The 16,747-nt window shown below is 43.8% G+C and overlaps 1 protein-coding gene across 1 annotated transcript; it reads left to right on the plus strand.

Moving 5' to 3' along the window:
- The first annotated feature begins 5,287 nt into the window (after positions 1-5,287).
- On the plus strand, positions 5,288-16,226 carry si:dkey-21p1.3 (collagen alpha-1(I) chain). The gene is made up of 47 exons (XM_062563641.1): positions 5,288-5,339; positions 5,504-5,557; positions 5,682-5,735; positions 6,146-6,253; positions 6,345-6,390; positions 6,590-6,643; positions 6,750-6,794; positions 6,934-6,987; positions 7,094-7,138; positions 7,253-7,306; positions 7,384-7,428; positions 7,548-7,601; positions 7,795-7,839; positions 7,920-7,973; positions 8,063-8,107; positions 8,284-8,337; positions 8,408-8,515; positions 8,596-8,649; positions 8,749-8,802; positions 8,921-8,965; positions 9,056-9,109; positions 9,417-9,461; positions 9,652-9,705; positions 10,211-10,264; positions 10,360-10,413; positions 10,640-10,693; positions 10,828-10,881; positions 11,052-11,096; positions 11,216-11,260; positions 12,127-12,234; positions 12,478-12,531; positions 12,676-12,729; positions 12,894-12,947; positions 13,384-13,491; positions 13,654-13,707; positions 13,782-13,889; positions 14,081-14,131; positions 14,625-14,678; positions 14,808-14,861; positions 14,953-15,006; positions 15,089-15,196; positions 15,293-15,346; positions 15,510-15,567; positions 15,702-15,755; positions 15,840-15,893; positions 16,039-16,092; positions 16,194-16,226. Exons 2-44 carry the CDS (start codon positions 5,544-5,546, stop codon positions 15,734-15,736), a joined length of 2,499 nt encoding a protein of 832 aa, XP_062419625.1. The 5' UTR covers positions 5,288-5,339; positions 5,504-5,543; the 3' UTR covers positions 15,737-15,755; positions 15,840-15,893; positions 16,039-16,092; positions 16,194-16,226.
- The last annotated feature ends 521 nt before the right edge of the window (positions 16,227-16,747 follow it).

The following is a 16,747-nucleotide window of genomic DNA, read 5'->3' on the forward strand; positions in this document are numbered from 1 at the left end:
TACTAACTAGCACACAACGTTATTCTTTATAACAAAGATCATATGTCATTATAGTTATTGTACATTGTATGTAAAACAAAACTCTACTTTCTCCAAATTAATGTTTAATTTCCACAGCACAAGGTCGTGCAAGACGGCCGACTTGTTTATCTAGGGAGGGTTTTTCTTTCCATCATGTGTCGGATGAAAGGATTTAGCTGAAGGCTTTGGTGTCAGACTTGACCTCGACTGTTACTGATGACACACTCTCACACACACACACACACACGCTGTTAATGCCGTCTGAATCTGTCGGCTTTGTGATACAGTTTACGTTCACGTGCGAAGCGTCTCTCTGTGAGAACAGTCTTCAGTCCCTCTGTGACACCTCATCTTTGCATTTAAAATCTATACTATTCCGTCTTCGTCCTCATCTCACATCCGTCAACAGTCCAGTGAATGAGCAACGACACACGTGCACTGTGAGCGCGCGCACGAGCGAGAGAGAACTCTGCAGGTGTACATTTATTTGCGAATGTGCAAAATGGTCCACATGACGAGCAGAGTGCGCTGATGCGTCTGGGTCAACGTGGGTCAGGGGAGTCGCAGGAAAGGGGAGGGGCTTTCTCAGCAGGAGGCGGAGCTGAGAGTCTTCACTGTCGTCAGTGTCTGGAGACAACACAAAACTTGGATCCCCAATCTAAGTTGAATTTTGCTGTTTTTTCAGTAGCTGAAACCCTAAATCACTGGTCATGTGTGCAGTGGGCCTCTCACAGCTGTGCCCCACAGATGTGCTGCTGCTGCTCCTCCCGTGGGGTGGACTGTGGCACCGCCTCTCCTCCTCCGTCCCTCCGTCCCAGGCTGCAGCTTGCATCTGGGCCGTCCACAGGAGAGCGTCCGCTGGCGCCTCGGCCCCCCCGGACCCCACACACACACGCACGCACGCACACACACACACACACACCCTTTACCGTCAGACACGACCTCACCCGTCACATCGCTCCCCGGGCAGCAGCTTCTCGCTCTTATGATCTCAATGTCACATTCCTCACCTGGGCCACACTCCTCCCCTCCCGACAGGAAGACGAGGAGGGAGGGTTCAAAGTGAAGTTCAACAGCAAATTGAGCCTTTCACAATCATTAGTTGGGGGGAAAAAGGGACCTTTTAGATGGTTAAGTGTCCTCCAATAAATACATATACAAATGTACAATGCAGGTGTTACTGCTGAAGTTGAGTGAAAGGAAGTGGATGAGCATCCCCAGCTCTGCTGTATCTCCCTTTTCCTTCACCTTACTGTAAAGACCCGCCGTAGAGCAGCGTCCCCCGTGGACAACACACATATACTGTAAGTGTCTGTTGCTGTTCACACTCCGTTCCAACTTCCAACCTTCTGCGTATCAGGTGGTGGTGACCGACCGGTCTGGCGTTGTGTTGCCACAGGAAGCAGGCGAGCTAGTGTGTGTGTGTGTGTGTGTGTCTGTGCAGGTGTGTGTGTGTATGATTGCATGAGAGTCAGGGTGTGTCCCAACTAGTCCGTCTGTTGTTGGCCTGTTTGTTTCTATGTGCTGTAAACGGCGGGTCACGGCCGGGGTTCAGCGCCGGGCTCGTCCTCCAGGAGAGGTGTGCTCAACTTTTCACGTTGAGCACCTGAACTTAAGTGTGTGGAGCAGCTGCCGTCGGAGGAGTCCAGGAGGGACGTCAGTCAGGAGCCATGCGGAGTGCTGTGATGCTGCTACTGCTGCTGAGCGGCGTAAGTCTGTATCCTTACTGTCTGTTTAAAAGTTTAAAACTGCTAAACTTAAAGATTTGTTTTTTTGTGTTCAAAGGGATTAAGATTTATTGGAATTGTTATCTTCTATTCACATTTTTCTTGTGCCTTCTCGAAGCGCCGTGTAAAAAGATTTAACACATCTTCTCGCTGGCTTTGAAATCATAAACGACTCTTATCTTCAGGATTTCTTCTCTGTGGCATTTACTGAGATTTAATTAGTTTTCATGTAAATGTTGGCACTGCGATTGAGTTTCTCTACTAGTTTGCTAAGAAGGGACACGCTGCATATCAGCTCGCATATTTCTGAGTCAGGTTTGGGAACTTCTTACGTGTGCATGTGAGAGGATGAAAGGCAGGAGAAGATTTCACATCAACGAGTAAATCTTGTAAAATACGGTGTGGAGAATTTCCATGTCTTTGTCGCTGTGGGAAATTGAAGAAAGATCAATTGAACCTCAAAAACTCAAAAGCAGTGATGCATGGAGTTACAATTTATTACAATTCACAATATAGTTGTACTGCCAGTACACTAGACAGTTTTGTGCAACCCGTGACCGGACAGGTCAATGTTAGGTGGCGCTTTGCTGGGAATTATCTGAGCTCACTAAACTATAAGCAAATAAACTTAACAGGCAGTTCAGGGATTTAGCAATGAAGCCTAGTTTGAACACACCCACATGTTTTATTCATTGATGACAAGATAGTGGGACTGTATAGTAATTCATTAGTTCAGAACTTATCCACCAGCCCTTCCTGTCGCTGGAAGCCACTCAGACGTTTAACAGCAAAACAATTTGATTTTTGTGTTTTATTTTTTTTGAGTCTTTCCGTTTCTGAATTGTCTTTATTTGTTTGTGCTGTTTGTTTGTTTGCATTGTAGTTATTACTTAGCTGTTATTCATTTAATAAAGTCCTAGAATGGATTAATCAATAGGGCTGAAAAGACGTGGTTAATCATCTTCTTTACAAGATGCCCTGCTTTCCCATCTCTGCTGCTTTGCATGGTGGGTAATATTTTCCCTAATGTCTCCCCTTTCACCCAGGAGATTGCTGCTATGGACGAGGTGACCATTGGGCCTGAGACCCGAGTGTCACCCGCAGCAACCAAAGACACGACTCTACGGGCTGGTCCCACTGAGGGGACAGTAAGCAGCACCTCCCCCCTGAGGACACGTCCCGATCTCCAGGTTGTGCTCACCGACGCTGTAGCGGAAACCCAGCCGGACACAGACACTGAGGTTATAAACTCAATCGATGGAGAGAAGGATGAACCGACGGCTGTGAGTAAGGAGCTGAATCCAGGTGCAGATGTTGAACAGCAGACTGCGTCTCTAAGTGGAACTGAGCAGCCTCCTGATGCTCGCCTTGACGTGTTAGGAGCAATGGAGGCGCCTTCGAGCACTGAAGGAAGCATCACGGCCAAGGCTCCTCCAGCCCGCACACTTCCTACTGCTCATCAAGTGATCGACACAGCCGTTTCCAGCCTTAACGTTCAACCAGAGAACCCTGAGGCAACAGGTGTCTCGTCTGAAGTTGCAGGTACAGCAAGACCAGAGATCCATTTCCCCGATGGGCCACAGTTTGCTACTAGATCCACTCATGTCCCGGGCCCCATCACAGAATCTGGGGCTGTCACTTCCACCGTGTACCCTTCATCATCCGCAGGGGAGGGGAGACAGGAGGCATCGCCTCCAGTTTCAGTAGATCCAGCTGCCGAACTCTTAAGACATACAGAAGAAGATCTAAGTGAGAACTTTACAGCGCCTCAGAAAGAGCCAGCATCAAACCTGACTGTGTTAACGCCCACAGTCCAAAGCGGAGAAGCACCGAGTAGCCGGACCTCGGAGGGGGAGATGGGCAACGCGTCGGCCGGCGCGATGAAAGAAAAAGAGGACGACAGGTTGCAAACTGTTTCACCTAGTGCAGAAATGGCATCACAAGAGCTTCCAGGTGAAGAGCAGGTGAGTGGGACAGAGACAGACGAAGTATATTCAGAGGTGGAGGAGGACGACCCGGAAGGACGTGCGGAGACGGAAACAGAACGCCATGATAACGACACCGCCTTTTCCGAGGCTTACGATCAGTCCACTCCTGATCGGATGTCCCAGTCCGGCGCTGAAGGCTCTTTAAACAAATCAGAGACCGAATCCCCACAGCGGACTGTCAAAGCAGCCAATCAGCCGCCTGGATACACGGACAGACGTCAGGGGGCGGGATTAACACCTGGGATACAAAGTCAACGGGTAAATCATTGTTTACATTTTGGGGTATCTGTGTAAATGTTCATTACCAACAATGAAAGCTGCATTTCACATTTGAAGTCATTTTTGTCGTTATTGTTCTTGGTTCACTTTAAATGCTAGAGGCATTCACAGTGACCCTGAGTTAATAATGCATAAGCAAACCACACTTTAATCACATTTGTGTGATATTCTTTTTCTCATTTTGTGTCATGACCTTGGATGAAATTGAGTTTGCGAGGAGCTAATTGGATGTCTGAGATGGTAACATATATCCGTGTCAGTTCTAGCACCTATAAAGACATGCAAGTGTGTGTGTTTCTGTGTGTTTCTGTCTGGTGGATGCAGGAAACTGTAGTACAGTGACCATTCTGAAATTCTCGACTGACGACTGTATACAGTGTTTTTGTACCATGAGAAAAAAAGCAACATCTGATGAGTCAGAATTCGGACATGATGTCTTGCACTCTGGTTTGACTGTTCCCTTTCTAAGGAATAAGCACACATACAGCTTCTAGTCATAATGTGTTTCATTATTTTTTGCCAGCAATGCTTGTCCAGATCTGACTGTTCTTCCTCGCTCTTTCATCAGGGGTCGCAGGGTCCACCCGGACTTTCAGGACCACCGGGCCCTAAAGGAGACAAAGTAGGATATGCAAATGAAACCCTGAATCAACTAACCGTACATACTGCACAATGCTGCACCCTGTTAAGTGACTTGAAAACCAGGAGTATTTCTCTTTGTGCCTCAAAGAATTTGTAAAAAAAAACAATGATTACAATTTGAATTTTGAAATATATCCTTTTATATAGTCAGCTACAACACCTGCACACACCTTTGGCGTATACAATAACTTCAACCTGTAACTCTCACAAAATCTCTCAACATTTTTGTCAGCTGTTTGTGGATTCTCCTACACCCTAGTGGTCAAAAAATGGAGCCTTGAATTGTAAATTGAAATGTAGACGGTTGTTTAGACTCATTCTGGGTTTGACCCGTCTTAGAGACATGGTTTCCGTCCCCTCAGGGTTATCCAGGCGTTATGGGCCGGACCGGGCACACAGGCTATCGAGGTCCCATTGGTCCTCCAGGGATACCTGCTATTGTTGTATTTAAAACCTCTGAGGAAGAGTGGGAGGCTTTCAAGGTACCAACGTGTTTCAATTTCAATCTGGTGAATTAATTTCCAAGAACAGTTCATGTTGTTGTGGCTCATAATGACATATGTTATGTTGGCGCTATTGTTTAGAAGTTTGATGCATTCAATGAAAGTTGTAAATTATAAAAAGTGTCATGTCTTCATCGCAGAAAAAGAAGATCTATAAAAAGTTGATTTCTTCATGGCCGGTGGGTGTTTAAATTCAAAGAACTTAAAATGTGTATTTTTCCGATGCCAGATTTATATATAAGTGTTATTTTATTTTCATCGTAAATTAAATCTAATTTACAATGAAATCCACATGTACTGGTATTCCATGAGGATATGTTGTGACATCGCATCTTATCTTCAGAAACGTCGGGGGCCTCCGGGGCCACCTGGACCCCTTGGAGATGACGGTCCATTTGTAAGTAGATAAAAGTAGTATTGACCACTTGAAAAAAGCCAAGGCAGTCCAGGTTTATTTTTGATGACACCATGAAAATACCAAACATTGAGAGATCTTTAAAGCCCTCCTATTGTTTTTGCAGGGGCCACCCGGAAATACTGGGAAACAAGGACATAAAGGAGTTCAAGGGAAAATCGTAGGTACCTCTACTCTATTTCCATCTCATTAGTGTCCACAGTGATGATCATCATCGTTAACGAGGAGTGTTGTATCTACATAGCGTATGTTCAAGTGTCCGCTATTTAGAAAGACACTGCTGAGCTTCACATACTGTAGTAGTCTGTGTACAGTCCTTGAGAACATTGAACTCATAGCTAGATGGCTTTGATTGATAATGCATTGACTTGACTTGTACACATCCATTTCCACTGCAACGTAACACTAAATTCAATAACAACGATACAATATGATGCAATACCATTCAATGAACTACCTCATCACTGATTTGTATCACAAATAAGACATCATATTATATCTGTTCTTCCACAACAGTAGTTCTCGTGAGACCAAGCAGGTTGCATGACATGTTGCGTTTGTGTACTTTAGGGCAACCCCGGACCGCAGGGTATGCCGGGCCCTGAGGGCCGACCCGGGGCAGATGGCCTCCCAGGACAGGACGCTGATCCGGGCCCTCCAGGCTTACCTGGAGAACAGGTAAATCTAAGAAACATTTGAAATATATGTGTTTTGATGGTTATTACCATACATAAAATGCCTTCACATTCCCTCTGTTCGCCCCCCGAAGGGTCCCCAAGGCTACAGAGGAGAGAAGGGCTGCAAAGGGGAGCTGGGTGAGTGGGTAAGAGTGGCCTGGACTTTTAATGTTTTGGGGACCTAAAATTGTGACCGCCCATATATAATATAACTATCTCAGCATTGTTGCATTTAGCCTCACACCAGTATAATGGCTCACTTTGCTCACAAAATGTAAAAGTGTTTTTTACAGAGGTGTGGTATTGTTTTGTGAAGTTGTCATTTCTCCATCTTTAGGGTTATCAAGGGGAGGCTGGACTGCAGGGACCCAGAGGACGAAAGGGGGAAAAGGTCAAATTCCACTACAGACACACACACACACACACACACACACACACATTTTGAGAGCGCTGGTGTGTTTCTGATGATTTCTGATGGTTCTGTCTGTTGTTAACAGGGAAAAAATGGATTCAGAGGCATCATTGGTGTCCCTGGCTACATAGTAAGAGTATTGGTTTACTATTTAATTAAAGCCCATTTCGATTACCGGTGGTTATAGAGTTGTTATGAAGTGCATTTTGAACAGTACTTTTTGTTGAGAATTTCTGCATTGCAAAATCTGAACTGTCCTTTGTTTACAGGGACTGCCGGGAGCAAGGGGTCCTCCTGGTTTTATAGGATTACCAGGATTTACAGTCAGTATAACACAGATATATAAATCACATTAAATACATAAATATACTCTATCTTGATCATCAGACTCGAGCCCTGTTGCCAATGTGACTGATGATTCTTTTTCAGGGAGAGGTTGGATCTGAAGGCTTTGGTGGACCACCAGGTCCACCTGTAAGTTTTACTAACACAACATTCTACTGCAATGTCTTCATTAAACTAATAAAACAAAGATGGTGCATTAAATAATGATATATGATGTGCATTTATTATATGGCCTCTGCTCAGGGGAAAAGGGGTCCCAGGGGATTAAAAGGTGTCCTTGGAGTTAACGGACCTCCGGTAAGAAGGCCAGTTGATGAGGTTATAATCCAATTTTACCAATAAACATACATTGTAACAATATTTAACACCACCAGGGTCATCAAGGTGAACTGGGCCCAAGAGGAGCAGCTGGACCACAGGTGAAAAGACACTTACAGATGTGCTCTTTCTCGCAGAGGTGAAATAATGAAAAGCTAGTAGCATTTACTTAAATAAAAGTCTAACCTGTACATATATTGTGCGTGTGTTGCTCCATCAGGGCGAGCATGGTCCTGATGGAGCAGTCTCCTCTCCAGGTGTCCGTGGCCCACAGGTACAACCTTTGATGCATTTCAACCGGAAAAGGCATCAGACAAAATACCTTTTCCACGAGACAAAATGTTAAAGTCGTACATGAGAAAATAAGTTCGTCCTTTACAAAGAGGACTTTTAATGTGACCTAAAAAATGCTTCACTTTGATCCAACGTGAATAAAACGTTATATCGTGAATTTCTTTTTCTCACAGGGAAATCCAGGACCAGATGGACCTCCAGGGCCTAAAGGAGACCCTGTGAGTACACTTCAGGGAAAAACAACGATTCCGCAATGGATGGCCGGCATCGTTTTAAAGTTCCTTTGTTGCGTCAACAGGGCAATCCAGGAGATGAAGGGGACATAGGGGAACCAGGACCACCTGGACTCACGGTGAGACGACAGGGAATTCCTTTAGAATAAGATAAGAACTCAGATGGGCTGTAAGGGATGTCATGTTGTTTTCTTCTTTCTGATTTCAGGGAGCCAATGGGAATCCAGGAAAGCCTGGACCCTCAGGGGATCCCGTAAGATTACTTAAAGCAATCTTACCTCAATTATAACGTATGGCAAAATTTAATGACCTTAATCTCATCAAGTTATACTCAAACGGCCATTTGGGGTCCTAGTGGCTGTGCTAAAAGTGCAGGTGTCCTCTGTCTGTGTGTGTGTGTGTGTGTGTGTGTGCGCTTTTGTCTCCCAGGGGACGAAAGCCAGGCGAGGTGACAAGGGTAATCCAGGGTTCATGGGAGACCTGGTAAGATCCTGTTGATTGTTGATCCTTTTACTGGCGGATCAGTACCTCAGTTTAATGTCTTTGTGCACAGGGACATCCAGGAAAACAAGGAAAACAAGGGCCCAAGGGGCGTCGAGGCCCTTTGGGATTGGAGGGACTTGGGGGACCAGCAGGGCCACCGGGACTCCCTGGACCCAGTGTGAGTGAAACAAAGGTCATGAGTGAGGACACGATCACTAACGATACTATGTAGATACTATTTTGCCTTCATGGTTGCAGGGCTTTGACGGCATCATGGGGGAGCAAGGGAAGCAGGGAAAAGATGGACCAAAGGTGGGTTTTGAGAAAGTGGAAGTGGAGTTTTTTTTTTTTTTAAGTGTTTTCTTCCATGTGTGGTCGGATACGTTCACATACAGGTATCTTTTTTTCAAGGGGGATCGTGGGGCAAATGACATTCAAGGAGTTCCTGGACCTCGGGGCGACAAGGTTGGACCGAGATAAACACTGGATTTATGAATTCATTTGGAATGAGTGGGGAAATCCTAATATCCTTATTTCCTGATGTGTACATCCTAACTATTTATGATCATTTCTTTGGTCAAAGGGTCGAGAAGGTCGAGCAGGGTTTTCTGGATTGCCAGGTCCAATTGTGAGTAGGATTGAGTGGAGATGAAGTTTACTCAAGATGGTGCACATTGTGCCGTTCACACTACTGAACGTGTTTGTTTTCTGCTTCCAGGGAGAGATGGGACAACCTGGAGAGGGAGGACGTGAAGGAGAACCTGGTATAAAGGTTCCTACCTGGCAACACTTTTTATTCTGTCCTCACAGCCCAAACACACATTCACTGTAGTTTTTACTTCATACTTGCGATTGGATGTGTTTCATTGACAGTTTTGACATAGTAACATAGCGACATAACGTGGCGTGATTACTATCATAATTTAAAGCTGCTTATGGTCTTATGGCTTATGGTCTATTCAAAAGTCTTATCTGTCCATCCAAAAAGAGAGTTCCTGCAATTCAGGGTCGTATCTCTTAAATTACTGTTGTTGTCGATGTTAAAGAGTGTGTTTGATTCATGTAAACCTTTTGTGAAGGGCTTGCTTGGACTTCCTGGAGTTGCTGGAGCCAAAGGCCTGAAGGTAATCAGAATGATATAAATAATGCAAAATAATGTTACATCTTGTTTAAAATGTAAATACTTGGAGGATGATATTAGATGTAGTATTGGTTTTGTAATGTTTCACTCCAGTACAGATAAAGGCAATATTATAACATCATGAATCCTATGTTTCATTCCCGAAAAATACATTTTATTTTGTCTAATTTTAGGGATTTCAAGGTGGTTTAGGTAACAGAGGACAGGATGGTCCTCCTGGAGCTCTGGTAAGACCAACCAACAATATGTTAATTTTTATTTTGTTTAATCACATATCACCTCCATAAACTATTATCATGTCAATGCCACTTTGCCCCCCAGAAAGATGTTTTTCAAAGCAACCAATTAGAAAATTAGGAAGCCCACACAGCCAGCTGCAGCTGGGTCATTTTTTATACAAAAGATTTAATAAATGACTGTTCAGTGGGTCTTTTAAATGGAGAGTTTGGAGGTTTTGAAATGCGGTTGAATGAGGTTTGCCTCCCTTGTACCTTGTATGAGGGCGAGTGGGTAAAACGTGTACTGAAGCTTTTCTATCCATAAATGCTCTCATCAAAGCAACCAGACCTCATTGGAAGAAAAGAAACCAGCAACTCCCTTGATCTGGGATAGCAAACTGATGGGGAAAATATTCTAAACATAGCATGCACTTAGGGGGCTAAATACTGCTAGCGACTCCTGTCCTGTCCATACATACACATATGTGATAACCTAATGTCATATTTCTGTTAGGGACAAATTGGTTACAGTGGAATGAAAGGGGACACTGGACCTAGAGGACTGAAGGTGAGTTTACGTTCTATAATTAACACGTAAGAAGTTGACTCGCTCACTTTACTGGCAGTCAATAGATAGCTGATCTCCTAAATATTTTTTAAAAGGGATTGCAGGGGAAGACAGGAGCTCTTGGCCTCCAAGGACCTGTGGGGAAGAGTGTGAGTTGTAATCACCTTTATTTTCCTTTTTTTCATCTCCAATTTAATGAAAGAAAGGTGGATCTCATTTGGGTGTGACAGAAATGAGTCAACAGCTACTTTTGGATTTTGAACGTGTTTTTACGTATCCATGCAACATCTCTGTAGGTTGGGCCTTTTAATTCAAATGAGTATGTGGTGCTTATACCATATGTTGATTCATGTAGGTGTTTGTGTGAATCAACAGGGAGAAGCTGGCAGCAGAGGGATGAAGGGAACACCAGGAAAGCCAGGAGCGAGAGTGAGTTAAAACACGATAGAGTGTGATCTATTTGAAATCCCTATCTGGGATCCAAATACCTCAAAGCGCCATAATACAATATTTGGAATGCATCTACTATGATGGTGTTGAGATTAATGGCATCTCTTCTTCAGGGGGTTAAAGGTAAAGAAGGATCCAGAGGTTTTCCTGGAAGTGAAGGCCTAGAGGTATTTGTAAGATAGAATCTTTTTGTTTGTCAAGGCATTTTAATCAAAGCACACGTCTGTCAGTAATACAAACTGCATCCATCCGTCACATGGGACAAATGTGTTCCCTTATTAACTCGATCATGGTATACATTTAATGGCACGTCCATCTTGTTATATTTGTTGTGAAGGGCAAGAGAGGTGAGATGGGACCAAAAGGAAAACAAGGCCGCCAAGTAAGTGATATACTTTTTACTGTTTATTGGTTTCACTGATGCAGTTTATAGGCTAATAGTGCCACTAAATCTATTAATTACTAATACGTGTTTATGTCAATATGTTTGTTTGTGCTCAGGGTGAGATGGGCATGCCTGGACCAAGGGGATACAGGGGATCTCCTGTAAGAGGATTTCTATACAATCATCCATCCATCCATCTAACCGTCTATTCATTAATCCATCCATCTCCATAACCATCCATCCATCCATCTCTATAACCATCCATCTATACATCTATCCATCCATCTCTATAACATCTATCCATCCATCCATCCATCCATCTCTATAACCATCCATCCATCTAAACATCTATCCATCCATCTCTATAACATCTATCCATCCATCCATCCATCCATCTATACATCTATCTATACATCCATCCATCCATCTCTATAACCATCCATCCATCTATACACCTATCTATACATCCATCCATCCATCTCTATAACCATCCATCCATCCATCTCTATAACCATCCATCCATCTATACATCTATCTATACATCCATCCATCCATCTCTATAACCATCCATCCATCCATCTATACATCCATCCATCCATCTCTATTACATCTATACATCTATCCATCCATCTCTAACCATCTATACATCCATCCATCTCTATAACCATCTATCTATCCACCCATCCTTATATCCATCCACTCAGCTCTTTAACTATCCATCCATTCATCTATACATTCATCCATCATCTGTATAACCATCCATCCATCTCTATAACCATCTATCCATCCATCCATCCATCCATCCATTAATCTATCCATGCATGTATCTATCCATCCATCCATCTCTATAACCATCCATCCATCCTTTCATGTATCCATTCATGCATCTATACATCCATCTATGCATCTAAACATCCATCAATCCATCCTTATATCCATCCATTCAGTCCTTCACCTTATAACACTAAGCTTACATAAGTCAATTATTGTTCCTAAATAAAACCTGAGTTGACCTTTTTTTCCCCAGGGTATTCAGGGTAATATTGGACCATGGGGCGATCCCGGGTCCCGTGGCCTTTCAGGTGACCAGGGGCCAGAAGGTCCAGTCGGCCCGCTTGGAGTTACAGGTTACCCAGTGAGTTCTTTTTTTAATGCTTTTGTGCTTTTTGTGCCCTGGAGAGAAATGAAAACTAGCTCATCTCTCTCTGCCTGTCTTGTTGACCAACATTGCAAGTAAAGGTAGCGTGTACAGCCCTGGTCCAGGCTCGCTTTTGTTACATTTTAGTTTGAGTCAAAATGTCAGCCATAACCCTGACGATGAAATTTGAAACAGATTTTGACTTTTTTGTGCAATTTTCTTTACTTTCTCTAAATTTAGGGTAAAGACGGATCTCGGGGACCAACTGGATCCGCTGGTGTCAAAGGAGATAAGGTAAAGCTATTTATTTCACCGAGCTGCACGGAAGGTGCTTCAGTAACGCGCTATACAGGAGTAGCATAGTGAGAGAGAGCGGACTGTGCAAGCGTTTCAATTCATTGATTCATCATCAATGGGATGTTTCCGTCGCCTTCTCAGGGATCCAGAGGAGCTTTGGGGACGGCGGGAGTTGCTGGTCTCGATGGTGAGGAGGTAGATTGATTAGACTGTGCTGATATCCTTTCTCATTTATTTACTTTTTTTTCTGAATGCGAAGACACTAAAACGTCTGATATTTTAAGTAACACAGGACTTTTGACGGAGCCTGATGTTATGCTTGATCGTGTGTACGAGTAACCCAGGTGATTTGTGTTTAGGGTCCAATTGGTCTAAAGGGACCAGAGGGGCCATCTGGACGAAAAGGCCTATCTGTGAGTATTTATTTTACAACAAATTCTCAATGGTCATTACGAACCAAAAGCCGAAAAAAGAATATTTTTTAAATGCGGCATAACATTTTACATATATTCCTCATTTGAGCCTGATTTTTGCCACCAAATATGCCCGATACTTGACTTTATTTAATAACCTCTTTTGGAGGAGCATGTTATTGTGCAGGCTTGTTTCTCTTTGGATTTCAACACAGCGAGTCCCGATTGCAGCAATTAAAAACACTGAAATTTGTCTACTGCAACAATGTTGTGGACATTCTCAGTGACTTCAAAAGTGCGTTTAAATGCCAGCAAAAACCTATGTAGTAATCTGCAATCCAGCTGCTGCAGTATCCCCAGCCCCACACCGCCTGTGCTTTGGCTACACACACCCTGCATACAGAATAGAACGTAAATGTATTCATTTACATTTCAGGGTGCAAAGGGAAGCACTGGGACTCCTGGACAGAAAGGGCCAAAGGGAGCCGAAGGCGACAGAGGCATCCGAGGGGCACAGGGAGCAAAGGGGCCGCCAGGGAAACAGGTTGATAGGACTGCATTTCAGCAGAATACCATCACAGTACTTTGTATCTTGTCTCGTTTCTTCTAAATCCAAACGGCGGCCCTGCAGCCACTGAATATTTTTTAAAGTTTGAATTAAAACAGCACAACGTGTCCCCTCTGCTCCGCCTCTTGTCTTTCACAGGGATACAAGGGTTCACCGGGGGAGAGGGGAAAACAAGGAGTTCCCGGCCTCAAGGTCAGTTATTCTGATCGTGGGTAGTGTTGTGGGTCAAATGAATGCATGACGACGCACATTTGATGCTTTCACAGGGTGAGCCGGGTACCAGAGGTTCATCAGGCATGCCTGGACAGTTTGGGCCAGGGGGCAACACCGGCGCCGAAGGGGTCAAAGGCCCCAAGGGGTCCCAGGGGCACACAGTCAGTAACAGATACTTTGATCTGATGTCCAAATTTCTGTACAGTGACGATTAATATTCATTTTTATGAACGTAACGTTGCGCTTGTATTCAGGATAATTTCATTATGCTCTATGCTTTATAAGCTCTATATTCTATTCTATGTTACAATAAAAAACACTGTTTAACAAGTTTAACACTTTCTCACTCCAGGGCCTCCCTGGCAGTTTGGGTCCCGCTGGACAAATTGGGTTATCAACACCAGTATGTGTCATTGACATCAACATATTTACCACTTACCACAATTGTCATGGCAGAACAACAAACGCTTTTAATGTGCTGAAAGTTTCATCCTATTTGTACTTGGGCCAGCTAAATCTGTAACTAAGCATGCACCATGAATATTTAACCACTAGATGACAGCAGAGACAGTCTCTCCTTGCATTTAGTGACACTTCAGTCAATGCATGGTGGTGTAAATAAGGTTATATACATAAAACTGATTTTCATAGATTGGTTGCCAACCGAGAACGAGAAGAGTGGGTTGATCTGTATTTAGCGAAATACCGAGAGGCGTGGTCTTGCACATGAAATTATGCTAATTAGCTTCACTTCATAGATTGGTTGCCATGCAAAACAAATATGACACAACAGTATTTCCTGGTCTTGTTTTTGTATTCATTCTTAAATGTGTTTTATAAACGTAACTTTAACTTTACTTCTTACTTACTTCTTACTTCTTCTTACGTCTTGTCAGGGATTGCCAGGCACGAGAGGCATTGAGGGCAAAACTGGAATCCCTGGATCGAAGGTGCAGTGAGTCAATTGTTCTTTGTGCTGCAGCTAAATGCTTCAATGCAGCAAGTGTGATCCGCCCATCTCGAAGGGTGTTCACTTAATACATTCCATGCTGTCTCCGCTGTGTATTTGTGCAACTCAGGGCATTCACGGTGAGACGGGCAAGCTCGGCCTTCAAGGCATCGCAGGAGACACGGTTGGACGTCATTACGTGTTGCTTTATTGCCTCATAAATCCGGTCAGCATACCCAATGTGCATAAAGATGATCTCCATCTGTAATCCCCAGGGCATTCAAGGTCAAAAGGGAGCAAAAGGAGACCACGGGACGACAGGATCAGTGGTAGGAAAGAAAGCACATTTTAATCTGAAGGGATGGGTTTCAATGTTACTGAACAATCTGATGTGTGCGACTGTATTTTTAGGGGAGAGTGGGAAAAATGGGGTTCATTGGCATTCCGGGGGCAAAAGGTCTACGTGGGCACGCTGGTCCTCCCGGGCCTCCGGGATTGAAAGGAATTCACGGGCCAAAGGTAACAGGAAGCCATCGCTCATCTCAGATTAAAACAAAATGAAATACAAAATGGAGACAAATCTTCATGATGATTGATTGTTGTGTCTCCATAAAGGGTAAAAGAGCCAATTCTGGAAGGAAGGGAAACAAAGGAGCTCCTGGAAAAAGCGTAAGTTTTGTTTCGACCTGAAATTTAAAAATGTACATGTACATATTTATTTTTCATTCATGCCATTTTATTCATACTTTCTAAAAAATACACTTCCCCTCACTTGTCAACACCATGATCTTGAGCATTGCTTTGACCTTGTCTAATGAAGTGGCTTTTGTAGGGAGATGGCGGCCTGCCTGGTAGACCAGGACCTGCTGGACGACCTGGAAAACCTGCAAGTATTCCTTTTCACAGATCATTGTATTAAAAAAATCCATTAAAGCTTGCTGAAAAAAGTTTCACGCAACGCACAAAAGGTCACGGTGAGCAATCCGTTGACAATTGGCTTCTGGTCTTGTGATTTCGGTGTCAGGGCTTGAGTGGTTTGGACGGCTTACTCGGGGTTGAGGGAAATGAGGGAGATCCGGTAAGTGAACATGTTGCATTATACAATTTAGTTTGTCGTATACAATTTGAACTAAATCCAGTCCCTCCCCTGCTCATCCCAAAGGGTGATATGGGTTTCCGAGGACCTCCTGCACCTGCTGGCAGGCCCGGCAAAATGGTGAGATCTAAAACAAACATGAATAATGTGTAAACCTGTAGCATAAAACCAGGGGTATGCTACCTTACTCGTAAGTATCTGTTCTAGTTTGGCCTACAGATTTAGGATGATAAATACATTTAAAACATGTGTTTTTTTTTTGTAGGGAGAACCTGGATCTCCTGGGATCAGGGGAAGCAATGGAGAACCAGGGTTCAAGGTGCTATATTATATTGTTCATTTTAATTTAGGATAATACTCCACTGGGTTCAAATGTGTACACATTTTATTAATGTAGTTCACTGTGCTGCGATTATACAGGGTAAAGCTGGGCCAAAAGGAAAACACGGACCGCCTGGACCGACGGGGCCGAGGGTAAACATGCGCGTCCGACATAATAATAAGATCACTGAAAATACTCGACGGAATCCATCTCACCAAATACCTGTGTCTGTGTCGTCGCCGGTGGTCATTCAGGGTATTCCAGGACTGAGGGGGGAGAAGGGCGACTCGGCAGTCACCGGCCCCAAGGTAACAGTCAGAAACTCCGCCTCTCCTCACCTGGATGAGGTTTTCGCTAACATTCAGAAATCTCTCTAAATTACAACCACATGAATGGTTTAAATATTGTGTGAGAAGACGTTTTAAAAAATCATTCCCGTCCTCCTTCTCTTCATCTACAGGGTCTCCCAGGTGACATGGGAATGCCGGGAACAATTGGGCCACCTGGGCTAAAGGTTGGTTGAATCGATTTTAAATAGGAAACGATTTAGATTCAAGAATAATTTAATTGCTTCTAAGACAATCCCAACTTTAATTTTAGGGGAATCCGGGTTTGCGGAGTCTGAAAGGTCAAAGCGGTCATAAAGGAAAAC

This window comes from Pungitius pungitius, chromosome 7 (genome assembly GCF_949316345.1).
Source record: "Pungitius pungitius chromosome 7, fPunPun2.1, whole genome shotgun sequence".
Classification (NCBI taxonomy): domain Eukaryota; kingdom Metazoa; phylum Chordata; class Actinopteri; order Perciformes; family Gasterosteidae; genus Pungitius; species Pungitius pungitius.